Source organism: Mesoplodon densirostris, chromosome 8 (assembly GCF_025265405.1).
Source record: "Mesoplodon densirostris isolate mMesDen1 chromosome 8, mMesDen1 primary haplotype, whole genome shotgun sequence".
In the NCBI taxonomy this organism is placed as follows: Eukaryota; Metazoa; Chordata; class Mammalia; order Artiodactyla; family Ziphiidae; genus Mesoplodon; species Mesoplodon densirostris.
Window position 1 is genome coordinate 96,905,841 of NC_082668.1, and position 20,713 is coordinate 96,926,553.

Consider the following 20,713-nt stretch of genomic DNA (forward strand, 5'->3'; position numbering starts at 1 on the left):
GTGAAGAATGACCCTTACTTCATACAATACACAAAAGTTAACTCAAAATGGAGCAGGGCTTCCCTGGTGGCACAGTGGTTAAGAATCTGCCTGCCAATGCAGGGGACATAGGTTCGAGCCCTAGTCCAGGAAGATCCCACATGCCGCGGAGCAACTAAGCCCGTGCACCACAACTACTGAGCCTGTGCTCTAGAACCATGAGCCACAACTGCTGAGCCCACATGCCACAACTACTGAAGCCCGTGCACCTAGAGCCCGTGCTCCACAACAAGAGAAGCCACCACAATGAGAAGCTCATGCACTGCAATGAAGAGTGGTCCCCGCTCGCCACAACTAGAGAAAGCCCGCACACAGCAATGAAGACCCAACACAGCCATAAATAAATAAATAAATAAAATTGATTTTTTAGGGCCTCCCTGGTGGCGCAAGTGGTTGAGAGTCCGCCTGCCGATGCAGGGGATACGGGTTCGTGCCCCGGTCTGGGAGGATCCCATATGCCGCGGAGCGGCTGGGCCCGTGAGCCATGGCCGCTGAGCCTGCGCGTCCGGAGCCTGCGCGTCCGGAGCCTGTGCTCCGCAACGGGGGAGGCCACAACAGTGAGAGGCCCGCATACCGCAAAAAAAAAAATAAAAATAAAAAAAATAAAAAAAAAATTGATTTTTTAAAAAAGTTAATTTTAAAAAAATGGAGCAAAACCTAAATGTAAGAGCTAAAGCCACAAAATTCTTAGAAGAACCACAGGAATAAATCTTCATGACCTTGGATTTAGCAATGGTTTAATAGCTTTGACATCAAAAGCAAAAACAAGAAAATTTAAAATAGATAAATTGGACTTTATCAAAATTAAAAACCTGTGTTCATCAAAGGACACTACAGGCAAAGGGGCTGAAAAGACATTTCTTCAAAAAATATATTCAAATGGCCATGAAAAGATCTTCAACATCACAAGTTATTAGTTATTAGGGAAATGCAAATAAAATACTACAACTGATAGTACTTTACACACACACCAGGATGGCTAGAAAAAAAAAATTTTTAATATAAGAACAAAAACAAAAAATAAGTTTTGGCGAGGATGTGGAGAAATTGAAAGCATTGTACATTGCTGGTGGGAGCATGAAATGGTGCAGCTACTGTGAAAAACAGTATAGTGACTCCTCATTAAATTAAATGTAGAAATATCATATGAGCCAGCAATTTCACTCCTAGGGATATACTCAAAAGAACTTAATGCAGGTATTCAAATTAAAACTTCTATGTGAATGTTCATAGCAGCGTTATTCACAATGGCCAAAAGGTGGAAGCAACCCAAACGTCCATCAACTGATGGGTGGATAAACAAAATGTAGTGTATTTATACAGTGAAATATTATGCAGCAGTAAAAAGCAATAATGTACCAATACAGGCTACAACATGGATGAACCTTGAAAACATGTTAACTGAAAGAAATCACACACAAAAGGCCACTCGTATGATTCCATTTATGACATATCCAGAATAAGTAAATCAATGGAAAGTTGATTAATGATTGTCTGAGGCAGTGGCAGAGAGAGAGAGGAATAAATTGACTGTTTAATGGGTATGGTGTCCCTTTTTAGGGTCATGGAAACGTTCTGGAACTACAACATTGTGAATTTACTAAATGTCACTAAAGTTAGATTTTATGTTATGTTTATTTTACCATCATTAAAAAAAAGCCTCTATTATGTTGTGCTTGTATGAGGCATTGTGCTAATTGTGTACTGCATGAGAATACAACTAATCCTCACAACAACTGCATGAATTAGGTACAATTATTACCCTCTTTCACAAAAGGGGGAACCTAGGCTCAGATATACAAGAAATTTGCCCAAGCGTACATCAGAAGTAAGCAGAGATGCTAGGATTTAACTCTAGGCCCTGGGAGTGTACCATTCATTCCACTGCCATATTCTGAGATACTATGTATTGCTGCCTCAAATAATGTATGATATATCTACACAGTTTAATAACATGTAATCATTAAAAAAAATATTTAAAATATGTATTTGAATGGAGAAATGCTTATGACGTAATGCTAATTGGAAAAATTACACTGCAAAACAACACATACACAACTTTGTATATAAATACACACATACAGTGTATACACACACACGTACACACACAGGTTTGGAATACTCAATTTTTTGTATGTTTTATATTTCCTTCTCATTTTCATATACACCCATGCACTATGGGTGATTTTAATTTTCTTTAGTTTTATGTATTTTCTGATTTTTCCAAAATGAGAATGTATTATGTAATCAGAAAAATCAAAAAATAAACACATTTTTAAAGAGCCACATTCCTGTAGTGGTTCTGTTGATGGTAATTATGCATTTAAATTATTCAAATAAGCTTGCAAGAGACTCTTCTACTTCCTTATCTCATAGGTATAAATATTTTGTAACTTTAAACTTGACTTTTTCCTCTGAATAAAGTCTGCTTGGGACCTAGGCATTGGTATTTTTGTAAGATCTCCAAATAATATTATTTAAAGGAACCTGAGGCTAAGGTCACAAATCCAATTTATGAAATCACTCAGCAACAACTGGAAAATATTTTCAATGACTTGGAAAATCGGATTAGATGATGAATCATGGAAGATTATTTTAATCTTGAAGCTGAGGAATGTGAATTCTACTATAGTAAAACATTGAAGATGATGTTTCTTTACACTATTTTCAGTTTGTTTCTCTGGCAGAACTTCAAAGATTATTTGTTAATCAAGGACTTTACAAAAAATATATAGCCACCTATGAAAATTAAGGAGAATATGGACATACATGAAATATATGGGAAAATCCTCTAAGTCAGTGTCTCTTAAACTTTTGTGTCCACACAAATCTTGTGAGAGAAATTTGTTAAAATGCAGATTCTGACCCAATAGGTTTGGTGGGTGGAGTCTGAGATTCTGCACTTCTAATGACTTCCAGATACTGCTGCCTGGGAGCCACAACTTGAATAAGTCTTTATGTCGCCTTTAAGCCTTTTAAATGGGCATTAATAACATCCAACTCAAAAGATATCATGCCCCATCTAAAGCTATTCTCATTCAAACTTCAGCAGTTTTCTAAGAGATTATTCTGTCTTCAATATCACTTCTTCCCTTTCTTATCATTCACATTTTTTCCAAGGTAATCTTCTAAAATGCAAATCAGTTTAAGCTACCACTCCACTTAAATTGCACCTCACTGCTCATCAGGTCTCAAACCCAAATGCTTACAGGGGACAGGCGTGTAATGTAAATGAGTGAAGCAAAGGTGGAAGAGGAGGTAATGAGGAACAGTGGGGACTGTGGCAAACCAAAGTACACATGCCTTTTCTCAAGGAAATAGCTATTGCTGGGCTCCAGCCAAGAGCTGCAATGTCTATAAGGAAAGATGAGCCTGACAATGCCAGGTCTTCCATTTTTTAGAAGGAAAGGAAATATGGATTCCATTTTGATGAAAACATCAATATCTTAAGATTGGCAGTGAATTTTTTAAAATCCCGATTCCCCAAACAAACTACACAAAATCTCTGGGCATGAGATCCAGATGTCAGTATTTTTTTCAAAGCCCCTGTGCGATTCTTGTGTGTACCAACTTTAAAGGGCCTGAACTGAAGCAAGAGTTGACACTACAGAAGTGTGGGGATTTATAGTCCACCATGGTGGTATGAAAATTACTTTAAACTGAAAACAGCTAAACAATTAGCAGCCACAGAAAGAAATACTACCTAAAGTTAAGTGGAGCCTCCTGAAAATACAGTTGCCATTGACCTCTTCCCAGGGAGTTTCCTGATTTAAAGAAGACTGATACTTGGCCTCAGGAAGTATAAATTCAGCTGTCATATACCTTCCCGCTGGGAAACCTCCAGCCAGGAAGAAGACAGACTGCTCATTCCTTTATCATCAAGAAGCCCAAGAAAACCTTCCATACTCTCCCACTGAAGCCCTAAAAATTTTTCTTTTGTTAAATTGATCTTTGTAAAACTTTACTTTGGGCTATTCCATGAGTCTTCCATTACTGGGACGGCCCACGTATACTGTGTGAAAATAAACCTTGTCTTTACTCCTGTTAACCTGTCTATTGTCAGTTAATTTGCAGGGCCCCAATCACTGGAACCAAATTGGAAGAGGAAAAGTTTTCCTCCCAACAGAAGTAAAGGTTGGCTCCTGAAGGCAGTTCTTCGATAGACATTATTTCTGATGTGCAGAAGAAGGAATGATTATGTCCCTCAAAGGAGATAATAAGGGGCTTCCCTGGTGGCACAGTGGTTGAGAGTCCGCCTGCCGATGCAGGGGACACAGGTTTGTGCCCCGGTCCGGGAAGATCCCACATGCAACGGAGCAGCTGGGCCCGTGAGCCATGGCTGCTGAGCCTGCGCATCCGGAGCCTGTGCTCCGTAACGGGAGAGGCCACAGCAGTGAGAGGCCACAGCAGTGAGAGGCCCGTGTACCACAAAGGAAAAAAAAAAAAAAAAGGAGATAATAAGGAAGTGTTTGTTAACATATTTTAATATACCCTACAACCAACTCTGAACTCCAGACTTTGAATTCAAGCCTTGGAGCATCAAATTGATACAGGATAAAATCTAAGAGTATTTAAGGTTCTTAACCGAAGGGTCGCTTATAATCATCCATGTCTGTTATTCCTTTAATTGTTACATATGTAAGAGGAAAATATTTTTTCATATTCAGTAAAGAAAGTATAATTTAATACAAAATTACTCATACTTAAAGGCTGTATTAAAAAATCTTTTAGTTCAGCTCTTTCAACACATTCTGAATAAGGTATCACAATTATTAAGAGATATAAAAGTTGCCATATTTCTTATTTGAATGCATTCCAGTAAGAAATGAGAGAGGAATTTTCAAAGATTATTTAGAAATAATTTACTGAATAGACTAACAAGCAATACAGAACAGCTCACTACCATTTGACTTAGCTTACCTTCTCTATGTTACCAGATAATTTATATGTATCTCACTAATGAATCCCCAGCTTGAGGCCTTATTTCTACTTTAAAACTTCTTCGAAAGAAACAATCCCCCTTCCTCTCCTCATACCCACACTCAAAAAAAAAAAAAGTGTAATATGCTGCTTCCTGTTTAAGGAGATCTAAAATTGGATTCCTCCTCCAGGAACAAGGAATGATATTGTTGGAAAACCACAGGCAAAAACTATTTGAATGTTTACACCATGGATGGGAAAGGAAACATTTTTGGAGGCACTACTAAAATGTGGGCACCTTCACAAATATTTTCTAAGTGAATTATTCATGACTCCTCTTTACAGGTCAAGAAGGTGAGATTGAGAGAGGTCAAGTGTACCCAAGGTTGCAAAGTGAGTGACAGCAGGAATTCAAACCTGTTTTTCCTTATGTAGATATAACCCGATATAGTATTGCAATCTTTATTTTTAGAAAACTTGCTAATCCAGGTAGGAAGAGGTTAGTAAAGATGGTGAAGGAAAATGTTTGAAGCAAGGTTTCTAGGTCCTTTCAAAAATCCTAACATTGTAAATAGGACCAGCATCATGGGCAAGTGATCTGTATCATCACAGCGACATTTCTTTAGAAGTCCCCATGCTTGGTTTAAGGTTCTGCTGTTGCTGTATTGAAATCTCAATACCATATTTCCATTTTAAACTGGGTCTCACAAATTATGTAGCTTGTCCTTCCTGCAAGGGCCAACAAAGTGATGGTAAAGTTTATAGATAAGAGAACCTTCCTTGAGGAGACAACAGGTGGTTAGCTCTCAGTGTCAGGGCCACATGACTTTCTGGAGCAGAATAAGGTCGATGCCTTAGACAGGAGATATGCTAGGGGATAACTTTCTGGGTGTGTTGCTTTCTTTCCCCATCTGCCTGGTCACTGTCAATGTATCTTTTCAGGAAAGAAAATAGGAGCCCCAACCCAGTACCAGCCAGAGGAGAGAAACAACATTAGGATAGCACTGGAATCTGACCAGGTGGACAGCTAATATATGAGAGGGAAGCAACCTGACCTGTTTCTCAGTGCGCCCTCTTCAACTCTCCATCAAGTGAGCTGGGAAGAATATGGAAAATGGGTCTTGGAACAAAGCAGGGCCCAGAGTCCAATCAGTGGGAGGTTCTCCAAGGGGTCCCCCTCCTTTGTGTGTATCTGGTGTAGAGGGGCAAACCAGAAATGGTGGAGCCCTAATTCTAACAACAGAAGCACTCAGGGGCATCTCCCTGCACCTTGACCCCAATTCACCTAGAAAAGGACAAGTTAGAGAACTGGCTTTCACACCTCCCATGCCTTACCAAGTGAAGTTGCTGGTATCCAAGGGAATATTAACTCACAGGGAAAAATAACATCTGATGAGCACAAGCAACACACCGAAATACCTAAATCAGAGGACACAGAAATAATGCACTGGACAGACCAACAATTTAATATATGAATAAAGCACACCTTAGGATATAAAGAAGGATGTTAGACAGATGAAGCAGGAAAAAAGTTATGAGGAAGAATCAGTGTGAGGAATGGGGTATGAAAAACGTAATAGCTGAAGTGAGGAACTCAGCAGAAGGGCTAAATAGAAGAGTCAGTGGACTAGAAGCCCAGGTATTATAAGGGATAAAGAAGTGGGAGGGGGCCTCCCTGGTGGCGCAAGTGGTTAAGAGTCCGCCTGCCGATGCAGGGGATACGGGTTCGTGCCCCGGTCTGGGAGGATCCCATATGCCGCGGAGCAGCTGGGCCCGTGAGCCATGGCCGCTGGGCCTGCGCATCCGGAGCCTGTGCTCCGCAACGGGAGAGGCCACAACAGTGAGAGGCCCACATACCGCAAAAAGAAAAAAAAAAAAAAAAAAAGAAGTGGGAGGCTATTAACATTATGGATAGAAGTAGGACGTCAATATCTACGTAATAGGACTTTCCAAAGTTATGCTGCATCTAGGAATTACCATAGTGAAGATCACAAACAACTGCTTAAAATCACAAACAGCTACTAGATGCAACCAGTGTTGTGGGAAGAAACACAATGAAACCTATGCCTTAATACCATCTATGCAAATTGAAAACATGTAACTCTGTATATATTTTAAGAATGGGAATATGTCTAAAGACACATATTGAACCCATTAGAGTAGGTGCCTGTGAGAATGGGGATGTGAGGAAGATAGAGAATGAAGGGGGAAATAATAAAATAAGCCAACAGAGTAGCTGACCCAGAGATCTAGGATGAATTAAAGAGTTTGTGTAACTCTATACTAAGGACCAAACATTTAAAAATAAACAAATAAATATAATGGATGGCTAGGTAGGCAAAAGGAGGCTAAATCACTATCTAAAGTCACTAGAGAATCACAGAAAGACACTAAAAGAATGTTTCTTTCTTCTGGAAAGAGGACTTAAAAAACAGACATGAATCAAACATCGTTTTTTTAATACCAGGCACTGTCCTAGGTGCTGGGAATACCAAGATGAGTAAGATACTATCTCCACATTTAAGAAATGTTGCTATTTTGTCAATCTAGTCCTATCATTTCAGCCATCTCTGAAAAGGTGTTTTTCACACTCACATTGCTTTAAATTTAACAAATGTAACAGTTATTATAATCTAAATCCTGTCTCTTTTATGAGACTGAAACTTAAAGGGAGTTTTAAGGTCACTTAGGCCCACCTTCTGTGGCCTCAGAATTCTCTTCTATTTTCCAACCTGCAAAGTTTACTTCCCTGTAATGACCATGCACTGTTAGCATTTCTTCTCTAGGGAATGGCTGTGGATAAATATGACCTCTGAGACAACTCCCATTGGTCTCTTGTCTCTAGGTTGAACATTGCTAGGACCTTTAACTCTCATCACAGACAAATTGGTCTGATCATTGTTTTCCCTTATTCTACCTTATTTAGGAATGATCACCCTTGCCTAACGAACCACTCATACTCCATCCATCTGCTCAAACCCCACCCTTCTGGAAAGCCAACCTGGATCACCCCAGAACAGAGTGTCACTCCCTCTTCTGCATTTACACTGATGGGGTCTCTTTCAACCCATGTGACTCAGGGACCCCTGCTGTCTTGAATAACCAGTTATCTTGCCATTGGACTATCTAGTGTCCCAAATTGATGACAATTGTCTTAAAAAACCTTTTTATCAATAAGTTATGTTTGAGCTTTCATCTCTAAATAGATATTCAATATTTGATAATCTCTAAAGATGCTATTGAGATTAGGGGTTCCAAAGGCCAGCCGATAGTTGAAGGAAAATCTTATATCATACAGAATGCTTCGTAGGAAGTAATAAAACATGAACTCCTATCAAAGCAAACATGCAATTTTTTTTTTTAGAAAATAAATTTATTTGCAAGGATGCTATAGGAAAATAGGTTTCTCTGCCTCAGTTTCCAAAACCAATTCAGCCCTAAAACTACTTACTGAGTACAGGGGGCAATACTCAGCTTCTGTATGAGATCTGTAACTGGTTCCTGAGCGGCTCAGGACCCTGAAAGGGAGTAGTCATCTTGTCTGAAATATAATGGTGTTTATCAGGAATTCATACCCTTTTCAAACAATATTTGCTTGGGTATTCATATGGCCTAGCTTATACATATAACCAAAATGTGTAACTCTGCCATATACATTTATCCATATAATGAAATATGTTGCAGTTAAAGGATATTAGTTTACATAGGAAAATATTTATGATAAAGTTGTAAATGAAATAAAGCATGACTCTAATGCTATGTTTCTAGGGTTGTGTATGGAAAGACTAAAAGGGAGTGCACAAAAATATTAATAACAGTTATCTTAATAATGATTATCTTTGGGTTGAAGAATTCACTTTTATTTTCCTTTTATTTTTCTTATAGTTATGAAATTTTCTATGATGTACTTTATATAATAAACTATGTATTATTAAAAATTTATTTCTTAAACCACTTATGCATACAAAAACATAGGAATAATGATGGAAAGAATATCTTTGTTTTTCTATTTATACACATCATCAGAGCTACAAAGGTAAACTGTAAACTATGATATAAGCTAGACTGAGGTTATACATGAACAAATATTCTACTCCAAACTGTCCTCAGGGCTGTGAGAAACCATAATAAATCCACAGTTACAGTAAATATAACCCCAACGTATGTCCAAGTTATGTGAATATACCATTTTTATTTATATGTTTTAAGGAAGCAACCATCCTATGCAATTCAGGTCATCTCTTGTGCTTAGCATTTAGGAATTTTTATAGACTTTTCACTGATAAAACTTGAGTATCACATGCACAGAATAAAATGCTATATGACTTCAATGAAAAAAAACTAATTTCTCAAACAGATAAACCAAATGCTGAAAATTTTTAAAGAATTTAAAAAATCATCAGCCATAATAGTCTTTTGTAACCGAATCTTTATCAGTCAGGCAAATATTCAAACCATACACTTTGAGTACCTATGTATCCTGTAGTGTTCAAAGAGAAGCAAAAACCAGCAAATGAAAACATCATGATCCCTACGAGGAGATTTTGGTCTAGATAAACGCAACCTGCTGCCTCCCCTTCCGCCACCCCTCTAAATCCCATCCTCCCAAACATGTAAATATTTATTTGCTTTGTATTCCTTATGTTCAACCGTTGTCTATTAGTGTTGGCCCACTGTTTTCCCGAGCTTCATGACCTAGCTGTACGTACAACTATCAACCACCCAAGCTATTAACAACAGAAAGTTCTCTAAATCTTGAAACTGATTAAAGTATTCACTGTTCCCACTCAATCTACTACAACTGGACTTTCATTTTTCTGCAGATAAAAATGGAGCACCTGTAAAGAACTTTGGAAAATATTTATAGACCCCACATGTACAGATGAGTCAATTTCCAAATAACAAGACACAATGGCGAGAGGAGCACTGCTATGTGGCTGCTTTGTTCCCCTGGCTCTCAGCACTTTATGGTTCCATTTTGCACATCCACACACCTACAAGTTGTTGCCTGGCTGGTAGTTATTACTTTTTGCAAAGCTAAGGAATGTGAAGCAAGTTAAGGAACTAGGGAAATACAAATGGGAACAGCAAGCAAACTATATAAAGAGAGTTTTTTAGTACTCCACTAAATTACCTACAGAAGTGTATTCAAGAGAAGTCCATGCAGTTTTCAATTATTTATTTAATGTGTCTCTTACCTTTGCTTTTATTATCAGTTCCTCGTGCTTACGAATTAGCTCCTCATTGTCTGAAAGTGATGAACCTAGACTTTGTTCCTGTAAATCTCTTATGGTTTTCTGAAACCAACAAGTAACCTAGGTAAGAAGCAACACAGACAGGTCAAATTTCAAATGATTAGAATAAATGAGTAAAAATCCAGAAATCCTTCCCTAAGCTTTCAAAACTTAAGCTACTTCAATTTCTTTTTATATAAACTCATGTGTTAAGTTAATATAATCAGGTTTTTTTTTTCTTCATTTCAATCTCTACATGCTTAAGAGAAAAAACAAAATAATACCCCAAAATCATGAGAACAATATATCATTTCATTGGATTACATAGCATGAAGAAAATAATTCAAAATCTCCTAGCAAAGAAGAACCAAAATAGATTCCCAAAGTTTGGGAATATAATTTCCCAAATTTATATTCCCCTATAAACCATGCATTCTTTTAGAATATAAGATTATGAATCTGAGTGTAGTTACATAGACTCACATGAAGATATTAAATAGCATATGTAGAATTATGTTTCTACTATTAAAAGACAATGCAGGGCTTCCCTGGTGGCGCAGTGGTTGAGAGTCCGCCTGCCGATGCAGGGGACATGGGTTCGTGCCCCGGTCCAGGAAGATCCCACATGCCGCGGAGCGGCTGGGCCCGTGAGCCATGGCCGCTGAGCCTGCGCTCCGCAATGGGAGAGGCCACAACAATGAGAGGCCCACGTACCGCAAAAAAAAAAAAAAAAAAAAAGACAATGCAAAAATACTTATTTTGTTGCAATGCTGAAAATCTGTATTCAGAAAATGAAATGGAGAAGTTATTAAAATTCCATTGACATTATAAATGTCTAAGGGCATAACTCACATTCATTTAGACTTGATTTACAATATGTGCCTTACACAGTGTTAAAACAACAAATAACAAAAGACTTGAAAGAAGCTGTGCTTTTAAAAATGATGATGTAAGTTGACGTGAGACTGATAACATGTGGCCCCTGGATGCAGATTCCTTATCCCAATTAAAGGAAAGAGAGTTGGAATTTTCCTCTCAAATCTTATACAGCATTATTCTCATGATCACATCATAGCTACTGATTCGTAAGAACCCCACTACTTGCTAAACAGTTTGCTAGTTGATTTTCGGGCATCATCTCTTTTTCTCTCAACAACTCTATAACAGGTATGATATCGACACTGTAGAGATGAGGAGAGGTTAAGCAGCTTATCCAGGGCCATACAGTAAGTGGCAGAGCCGGGATCTGTCCCCACACCTACATTACTCCAAAGTCCATGTTCTTTCCACTGTGCCCTGCTACCATCCTTGGGTAACTTAAAGTCTGTGGTCATCAGAGGAAATTACTTCACATCTGAAAAATGAATCCTGGCAGCCCACTCAAAGTGGTGGCACTGCCCAGGATATACACTAGGTCTTTCTCCAGCCTAGCTTGTCTTGTCTGCCACAGCCTCAGGATTTCTCTGAATTCTTATAACATGGATAGACACGTGAAGCAGGTGGCCAAAGAGAAAGCTACATTAGTCCTGAAGCTCCACACAGCAAACATACATCACAGGGCTTCCCTGGAGGTTCAGTGGTTAAGAACCCACCTGCCAATGCAGGGGACACGGGTTCAAGCCCTAGTCTGGGAATATCCCACATGCCGTGGAGTGACTAAGCCTGTGCACCACAACTACTGAGCCTGTGCTCTAGAGCCCACGAGCCACAACTACTGAGCCCACATGTCACAACTACTGAACCCTGTGCGATTAGAGCCTGTGCTCCACAATAAGAGAAGCCACCACGATGAGAAGCCCGCGCACCACAAAGAAGAGTAGCCCCCGCTCGCCACAACCAGAGGAAGCCCGTGTGCAGCAACTAAGACCCAACGCAGCCAAAAATAAATAAAATAAGATAAATAAATTTATTTAAAAAAAGACGGCAAACTTAATGGATAAATGTTAAAAAAATAAATAAACATACACCACAACACACACACACACACACACACACACACACTACACAGAAGTCAAGTTAGGGTTTATGGAGAAGAATACACTCCTTTACCATTACAGGGCTGATATCACAAAGCTGATTATGAGATCAAATGTCTATACCAACACTTAGCATTTTCCAGCATGGAATAGGCAGTAAAATAGGCAGCAACAGGGTTTCTCCAGCTTTCTGCTAATTGGAAATCTTTGTTGACCAGCATTTTAGGCTATTGTCAGTGCAAAGAAAAGAAGAACGGTGACCCTGTAGCAGTTTTCACGTGAAGTACGCCTCATTCTCTTCAGAACATTTGGTGATCTGTGCACAATACACATATTAGCCAGTCCCCATATCTCAAGTACAGTGTTTATGTATTTACAATTATTTGAGGATGGTTTGTCTTTCTGGTATCCCAATTAGAACTAAATGATATGTATTATGTACATATCAGAACCCCCAGAGAGTATTTTATCAAGAGCTATAAAATTTGTACATTAATTTATTAAATTTTTATTAAAATTTCTCACCAAAGAGGCAGTAGGCCCACATAAAAACACAACTAGAGGAATGAGTTGAGGGTCTCATCAAAGAAAAATGGACCCTGAACATAACTAACTTTCAGAGACCCTTTATTTTATTAAGTACTGGGAGTACGCTTTATTTATTTTTAGCTAAAGTGGTAGGAACTCAAAAATCTCAAGAATGCTTTAATAGGGAAAGTTAATATAGAATCTGAGTGAAGAAAACATGGATACAAACAGGTGTTCACTAATCTCTAAAAACAGGTGAGAAGTCTGAACCCTCAGATAATCTTATTAAATTCTGTGAGTCAAAGACTTGTTATCTAACATATGCCAGCAGTGATGAAAGCTGGGAAGGAGCAAGATGTTTTGATTTTTTAAAGGTATCTACTGACCTCATCCCCTAGATTTGGCAAATACTATTTCAGCTCCCCCAAAAAGGATACTATTCCCTTGGGCATGGCAATACTAAATATTATCTATAAGAGAACGTAAGATCTATGGTGGCATTCCATATATCCTGATCACATGCCTGCCTGATAAAGCACACTGACTCTCTAGATCTACACATTTTTACTACCAAATGCACCCTGGGAAGAAACATAAAAACAGGCTGGCATAACACTCAGAAGAAAATGGTTTATCGTCGGGGTGATACATCTCATCATGAGGCAGTCACATACATGAGCAGCCTCTTAGATCAGATTTACTTTGTGTGCTGGGAGATGCACTCAGAATAGACTCTCAGAGTCCATCTGATGTAAAAGCAAGACACCCTAAATAACCGACAGCATGTCAACCATAATGTAAATCAGTCATTGAATGCCGTGAGTAGCTACTGCAGACAGCTGCACAGATATTCCAAGAGCACTTTTTATAAGCGTTTAAATTATATCAGCTGCTGTTCAAAAGCGTCAGTGATAAGTACAGTAAATGATGCATCAGGACATTCTATTCTATAGAACATGGTCCCTGCAAAAGGATAAAAACATGAGCCAAGGGTTAGGGACATGTGGAAAGAAAGGAAGAACAAAAAGCATTCAGAGTATGCACCGGAAATTGGTTCTGGGCAATGATGGATTAAAAGGGATATGGGGAGGGGGAAGGGTAAGCTGTTACAAAACGAAAGAGAGGCATGGACATATATACACTACCAAACGTAAGGTAGATAGATAGTGGGAAGCAGCCGCAGAGCACAGGGAGATCAGCTCGGTGCTTTGTGACCGCCTGGAGGGGTGGGATGGGGAGGGTGGGAGGGAGGGAGATGCATGAGGGAAGGGATGTGGGAACAGATGTATATGTATGACTGATTCACTTTGTTATAAAGCAGAAACTAATTTAAAAAAAAAGGGAAAACAAGACTATTTTTACTTTCTCTTCGTAATTCCTACCTTTCAGATTGATCTAAGTGATAGGTTTGTGGCCATCCCACCTGTCTGACATGACATTCTAAGTACTCAGTACTCAGAGGAGGTAGAACTAAGGTAGAGAAGGAGTGGGGTAGATCTTTTTTTGCGGAGGGGAGGTGGGGATTGGAGGGGCAACACTTACCAGAGGTTGAAGGGAGCCAGAGAGAAAGGGAAGGGAAATCAACAAAGACACAAAGAAGGAGCAGTCAGGGATGTTCAGTGAAAACCAAGAGCTGCCTTGGAAGTTAAAGAGAGATGCCGGGAAGACTCAGTCAAATGGTGTAGATCTGCTTCGTCCTATACTGTAGCTACTAACCACAAATGGCTACTGAGTACTTGGAATGTGGCAAATCCAAATTGAGATGTGTTCTAAGTATAAAATAGCTGATTTCATAGACTTAGTATAAAAAGTAATGAAAATATCGTATTGATTGTTAATATTGATTAAATGTTGACATACTATTTTAGATATGTTGGATTAAACAAAATATATTACTGCTTTTCTTTTTTTTAATGTGACTTTTTTTCTCTTTAAATTTTTTTTCACTTTTTTAATGTGGCTACTAGAAATTTAAAATCACATTTATGGCTTGTATTCTATATTTTATTGGATGGTTCTGTAATTCAAGGATATTCAGAATATCCTTATTTGTTAAATGTAGATCTAAGGACTGAGTATTAATTAAGGGTAATTTAAAATAGCGGAGTCAAGAGAACAGTGGGATGAGATTATGGTTGGTAAACATGAATAGACCACTGAGTGGTGGTGAGGAAGTAGAGCTAATGACTTTTTCAAAGAAGTTTATTGGATAAGGAAAGGGGGGATCGGTCGACAGCTTCAAGGAAAGCAGAGGTAACAGAGGGGTTCTTTCCAACTTTTTCATTTGACTAGATGAGACGTAAGCATTTTTTGTAGGTGCGGGGTACTGAAGATGCATTAAGGAAAGTTGAGGCAGGAATGTACTGATACCAGAAAGAGTGGGAAGGTTGGAAGAAAGCACTACTGATCTTATCAGCTTTGGGCAAGAAAAGGCTAGTTTTTTCTTGTTGAATGATCCAGTCTCACCTTGACCCCTGCTGGGAGATAAGAATGAGGGAAGTAAGAGAAGTGAATGGGACCTTCCCAGAGGGGTGTCAGGTACTATAGGCAGGTCTCAGGTTACCTCACCCAATCCTTATACCTCCTATGATGGAGGCAGTTGCTTTTTCAACAGATAAGGAAACTGAGCCCCAGTCAGGGTAAGCAATTCATCTAAGGTCACACAACCAACAAGAGGAAAGTCCTACAGGTTGAGGCAGAAATGCCATAGTCAGAATTCATGCTTCCCTGTCTAGTGTTTTTTCTTCTCATCATACGCGTCTGTAGAACCAAAGGATTCCAGGGAAGAGGAATGTTTCTTATTAGGCTATGTTCAAGAATGTTCTTAAGATAAAACTAAAATGCAACACTATAGTTACAGAATCTAATTCTAACATGGAAGTAAGCCCTGTGAATAATTGTGGGGGCTCAGTGGACATACTGCGTTAGAGAGAACGGATGTGTGGGCCAGGTCTGCCAGAAGGAGTGCCTTAGAGTAAGAGGCCGGCTGCGGGCAGAGGTGACAGCAAGGACAAACTGAGAATTCCAGTTCCCAAACAACACGTGCCAAAGACAGGACTAAAACACGGGGAACACAAGCAATAGAAAAATGCTTTCTGACCATCAAGGATAAACAACTCAGGTGGCAAGAAGGTAAACTTTTGTTGCAGCCCAAAGCTAGGCATCACACTGCCATAAACCATCACGGTCTCTTTTTCTGCAATTTGTTCTACAATCCAAGATCAGATTTTATTTTTTGACCTTTGTTTAAAACTATGCTGGGGGAGGTGAACTAGCAATAAGTAATTCAAACATCTTAACAGAAATGCTTAAGGGAAGATGAAAATCTCTCCACATCACTTTCATTTTCTTTTCCATGTGCAGAACAGTTTTTGACGAATAAACAGTTACTATTAGAGACAAAAAACTGATGAAGGAGGAAAAAGACATCAGTTATGTATCTTCTTTAACTCAAGATGTTTTGATAGTCTCTTTTCCAATTATCAAAGATGCACACATATACAAAGGTATTTTCAATTATAGTTGATGGCATCAGGTGACAGTTCTAATGTCTACTTTGATTTTGAAGGCATGTTAGTATTATAACAACCATTTTAGCTCCCGTAAGGTTTTGTTCTTTTTCTTTTTTTACAGTAGGGAAACCAGATGTCATTATTTTGTATTAGGAAATCTGGTCAAATGTGCTCTGTATTTAACTAGGCAATAACCAGACTTCAAATATCCATTAGCTCCATTAGGTGATAACGCATATTAGAAGAAGAGGCATGGAAACGTGTCTCTGATGATTGTACTTGAGGGCTTGGGAGCAGAGAAAGAAAAAGAATTCCTGCCAAAAACGTGGCTTGGGATGTATTCTGGGACTGATCTAATTATTGGCTTGTTATTATTTGGACTTCATCTCAGAGACTCTAGGAGGACAAAGCTCACAATCTTCTTTTGTGGAACTTGAAAGCCCTCCATGACTTACTGAAGTCAACTGGAAGGTATTAGTATCTCCTCAACAAATGATCAGATCCCAGTATTCTCTATTGATGCACAGTAGGAAAGCTAAAATATGTTGCTTGTCTTGAGGCAAAATTTTTGTTACTTTAGCAGCTTCACAGATAATCTATCTCCCTGTCTGGAACCATAATTTTATGTATTTAATTACTCTGCTTGTGCTAACATATTTGTCTTCTGATTATTTTGACTTGTCTTAACATATCATTTCTCTTCTCACATCTGTATTTCAAGAAAAATGGCACTAAGCACTTCTTCCCTTCCCAAGATTGCCCTCAACTCTTGCTTGTGTTTAGGCAGTTTCTTAACCTCCAACTACTTAAACAGTCGAAGCTATTTAGTCCAATGAATAAAATCAATACAGTAATCGTCTCTGGACCTAAATTCTATTTCTAGCATTAACTCTGAGTCATTGGTAAGAATCTTACCAGCAGTGGAAGGAAGTCATTTTTTCAAGAAGGAAACAGAGACCCAGCCGAGTGTCCTGGTGATGTGCATCTCTGCCTAAGATATCTAAGGCATGATTTTCCCAGTATAACTTAGGGTTCCACCCTAAATGATCTGGAGCCATTCACTGTGTGTGTGTGCATGTGTGATAGAGAGAAAGAGAGAGGGAGAGAGAGGAACATACAGGGCTACTTGGGAGTGAGACCAAAGTCTGACATTTTCATATTATCATCCCAGATCCTAGGTCATGCAGCCTAAGGGAGTTCATACTGAAGCTTTGGCCTAAACACCTAGTTGTCAGAAAAAATGAGAGCCAGAAACTACCATAATGACAGGATAAATAACTGTTACATTTTAAAGGATGTTTTAATCCTTTTAAAGTGTGCCATTTAGTTTGCTTATGAGTTGCCCTATAAAAAGCATTAAAATTAATTGGGCCTCTTTGCTTGAAAGAGGAACCATGAAAATGGAACCATGAAAATGAGGGTAGAGGAGAGAATGAGTCCCACTCCCCGCCCAGTATGGGGTGGCAGTGGTGTTGAGGAAAGGAAAGCCAACCATCTCCAGCACCCGAGGCAGGGAAGAAATAGAGCTCAGGATGGTGGAAAGATACACAGGCAGCCCTGGGGCTTAGCAGACAGCTCAAGTAGCAGCTGCTAACTTTGTCACACAAAGGAAGGTGCATACAATGGGAGCAGTGAAGAGCCTTTTCCAGGGAGCACACACATCAAACAGCTTTGTCATGTCTTATCACTGCTGAGAAGGTAATTTAGTCACAGTGTGTGTCCCCCAACCCTCTTACCAACTTAAGTAACTGTGCCCAATTAAAATGTTGTGAAGCCATCAGTGCAATTGAATGGTATACTGAAGTGAAAAACTAAGCTTAATGAAAATGTAATCAATTACAATAGGTATAAATGAGCTAAAGAAATAGCTAAAGGGTGGAGAAAGGGAGAGGAAAAATGATTTTTAACTTAATCTTACAAATAAAGTTGACCTTTTGAATAAAGTAGGCTGGATACCAAGCTATGAAATGGCATTTATTCCCCCTCCACATAATTTTAGAAAGCTAAGATTATCTAGTGATTTAGAGAATTGGTATGGGATCTGAGTAATATGTAGGATTTTAATGTGTTGATGATTATCCAGTAAAGCTCAGAAACTAACCATTGAAAGATGTAATGATATGGTGAACATATACCAAGCCATGCTCTAAGAATATTTACATATATAATCTTGTTTATTTTATAACAAATTTATAAATAGATACTATTATTATTCCCATTTTACAGAAAAGGAAACTGAGGCACAGAGGCTGAGTAACTTGCCCAAACTCATAAAGCAAGTAAATATAAAAGTTGGGATTGATATCCACACCATCTGTACCAGAGTCCTCTGTTACTACCTTTGACATGCAGTGTCATTGAAAGTAAAGGTAGTAGCAAGCATTCTAATTAGGAGGGGGTTCTATTGCTTTCAAAATCATGTTTCTCCAACAAACACTTTAAGATACTTTGTATATACCCTGGCATAACGTAGAGTGAATTCTAGAGACAGCCTATGTGCTAAAATGAAATTCTGTGATTAATTTTAATCTATGAGTGGTTGGAAAGTCATGTATATCTGTTACTGGATTGAACTATCAATACCAGTATCCAATAATAAGATAATTCAACCCTTATTTAAGTCTTATGCCACCCAATGTTAAAAAGCTATATTCACGGGAAGTGGGGCTGGAAGATAAATTAGGGGTTTGGGATTAACATATACACACTACTATGTATAAAACAGGTAAACAAGGACCTACTGTATAGCACAGGGAACTATACTCAATATCTTGTAATAACCTATAATGGAAAAGAAGCTGAAAAAGAATATATATATATATAGAGAGATAGATATACATACATATATATAAGTGAATACCTTTGCTGTACACTTGAAACGAACAGAACATTGTAAATTAACTATACTTCAATTTAAAAATTAAAGCTAAATTCAAAGAAAGATAAAAAAAAACTTTGCTATGTCATAGCCATTAAGCTAGGCACTTTTGTTACCTCATATTAATTTAAACTGGTCAACCATTCAAGCTCTAAATCCTAGTTAGAAGGTAGCATCATACAAAGGAGAATATACATGCATGTGTACACATCTGTGAGCACACATACACACAAACACACAGAGTTTTACAGTTGCCTAGCAGGTACAAGACTGGTGCCCTGAGGCTGTGCTTGTATGTGTCATCACTGATATCATTTAAATTGCCTATTAACAAAGAATCTGATTACATATGGTTACATGATTATGATATACATGGTACTCAAATTATAAAAACTTCCAAATGTGAATTCTATTACCCATTTTTTCCTCCCACAAAGATGAGTATCTTATAAGCATATGTGATCTGGGTGGTAAAAATATTATCTGCCCTTATGTCTTATTTAATTCTCCTAGATGTCCTTGATACTGTCTTGTACAAAGAGACCATGAATAACCTAGTTTTAATTTATTTGTTTGTCTGACTTATTCCTGACTGGAGCAATTGCGAAAAATTACATTCATAAATCTTCTTGCCAAGATAATTAATTATGCACGAAATACTCCAAGCTGCTTCTGATTTTCATTAATGAAGCAGATTATCTGCAAAATAAGATGAGGCTGGAGTTGGGAAAAAAGGTCAGCTGCTCATTTTAAAATGTAAAACAAGTGCACTTTTTTACATCTGAAAACAATGATAAAGAGAGGACATGCTATGATTATGTTTTTCAGGCTATCACATCCCAATTAAGATAGAAAAGTATGTGGTCTTCATTTGCCTTTTTTTCTGCAACTGATGTAAATCTTAAGTCGCCATCATTCTGGTCACCTAATTTCTTTTCCAAAGGAGAATTAGCTAAACTACTATAGTTCAAAAGCATTAGGCTATAAGCATTTAGAAACAGAGAAGCACTAAATGCATCTTTTAAATGGCTCTTATGAGAGAAGATGCATTAGATGTTCAGACATCCATATTATTATTCATTAGTAATCTTTGCTCTAATTCTCCGTTTAATTTTCCTTCTTTTTACATGGTTAAAATGATTGACAAAGCTGATATTTTATTAATGGAAGGTTTGACAGCTTCTATGTTCCCTTAAAAATCAGTACAGAACTGACAAAAATATCTTTACCCTCCAATGAAGCATGTGCCTCTGTGGTTCCACAATGTTCTAGGCTTATCAGGTAGATCTTCCGGGAACATGATAATCATAGAACTCAAATTACTAACAGAGTTACACTCAATTTGGTGTCCCTGCTGCTATTCTTCCCCATTGCATCATCAACAAAACTTTAAAATAGAACATTCAGGAAAAACTTGAAAACTTAGGTAAGTTAATTATGCTTGTACCTATCTGGATTTAAAAATATTTCCTTGCTCGCATAATTACCAACACAGTAAACATTAATTATTGTTTCTAATATTGAGGAACTGAAGAGACTCTACTTCTTCATCAGTAAGATAGTATTTAAATTGTGCTATATTCAAATAGTGACATACTACATGAAAATTATCTATGGTACTTTTGG

The 20,713-nt window shown here is 38.1% G+C and overlaps 1 protein-coding gene across 1 annotated transcript in view; it reads right to left on the reverse strand.

The window, feature by feature from the left end:
* Positions 1-20,713, reverse strand: part of CCDC141 (coiled-coil domain containing 141) — a 202,978-nt gene that overhangs the window by 108,471 nt on the left and 73,794 nt on the right. The window contains exon 6 of the mRNA XM_060107047.1: positions 10,158-10,274. Within this exon, the coding sequence (XP_059963030.1) occupies positions 10,158-10,274 (117 nt within the window). The remainder of the gene's footprint in view (positions 1-10,157; positions 10,275-20,713) is intronic.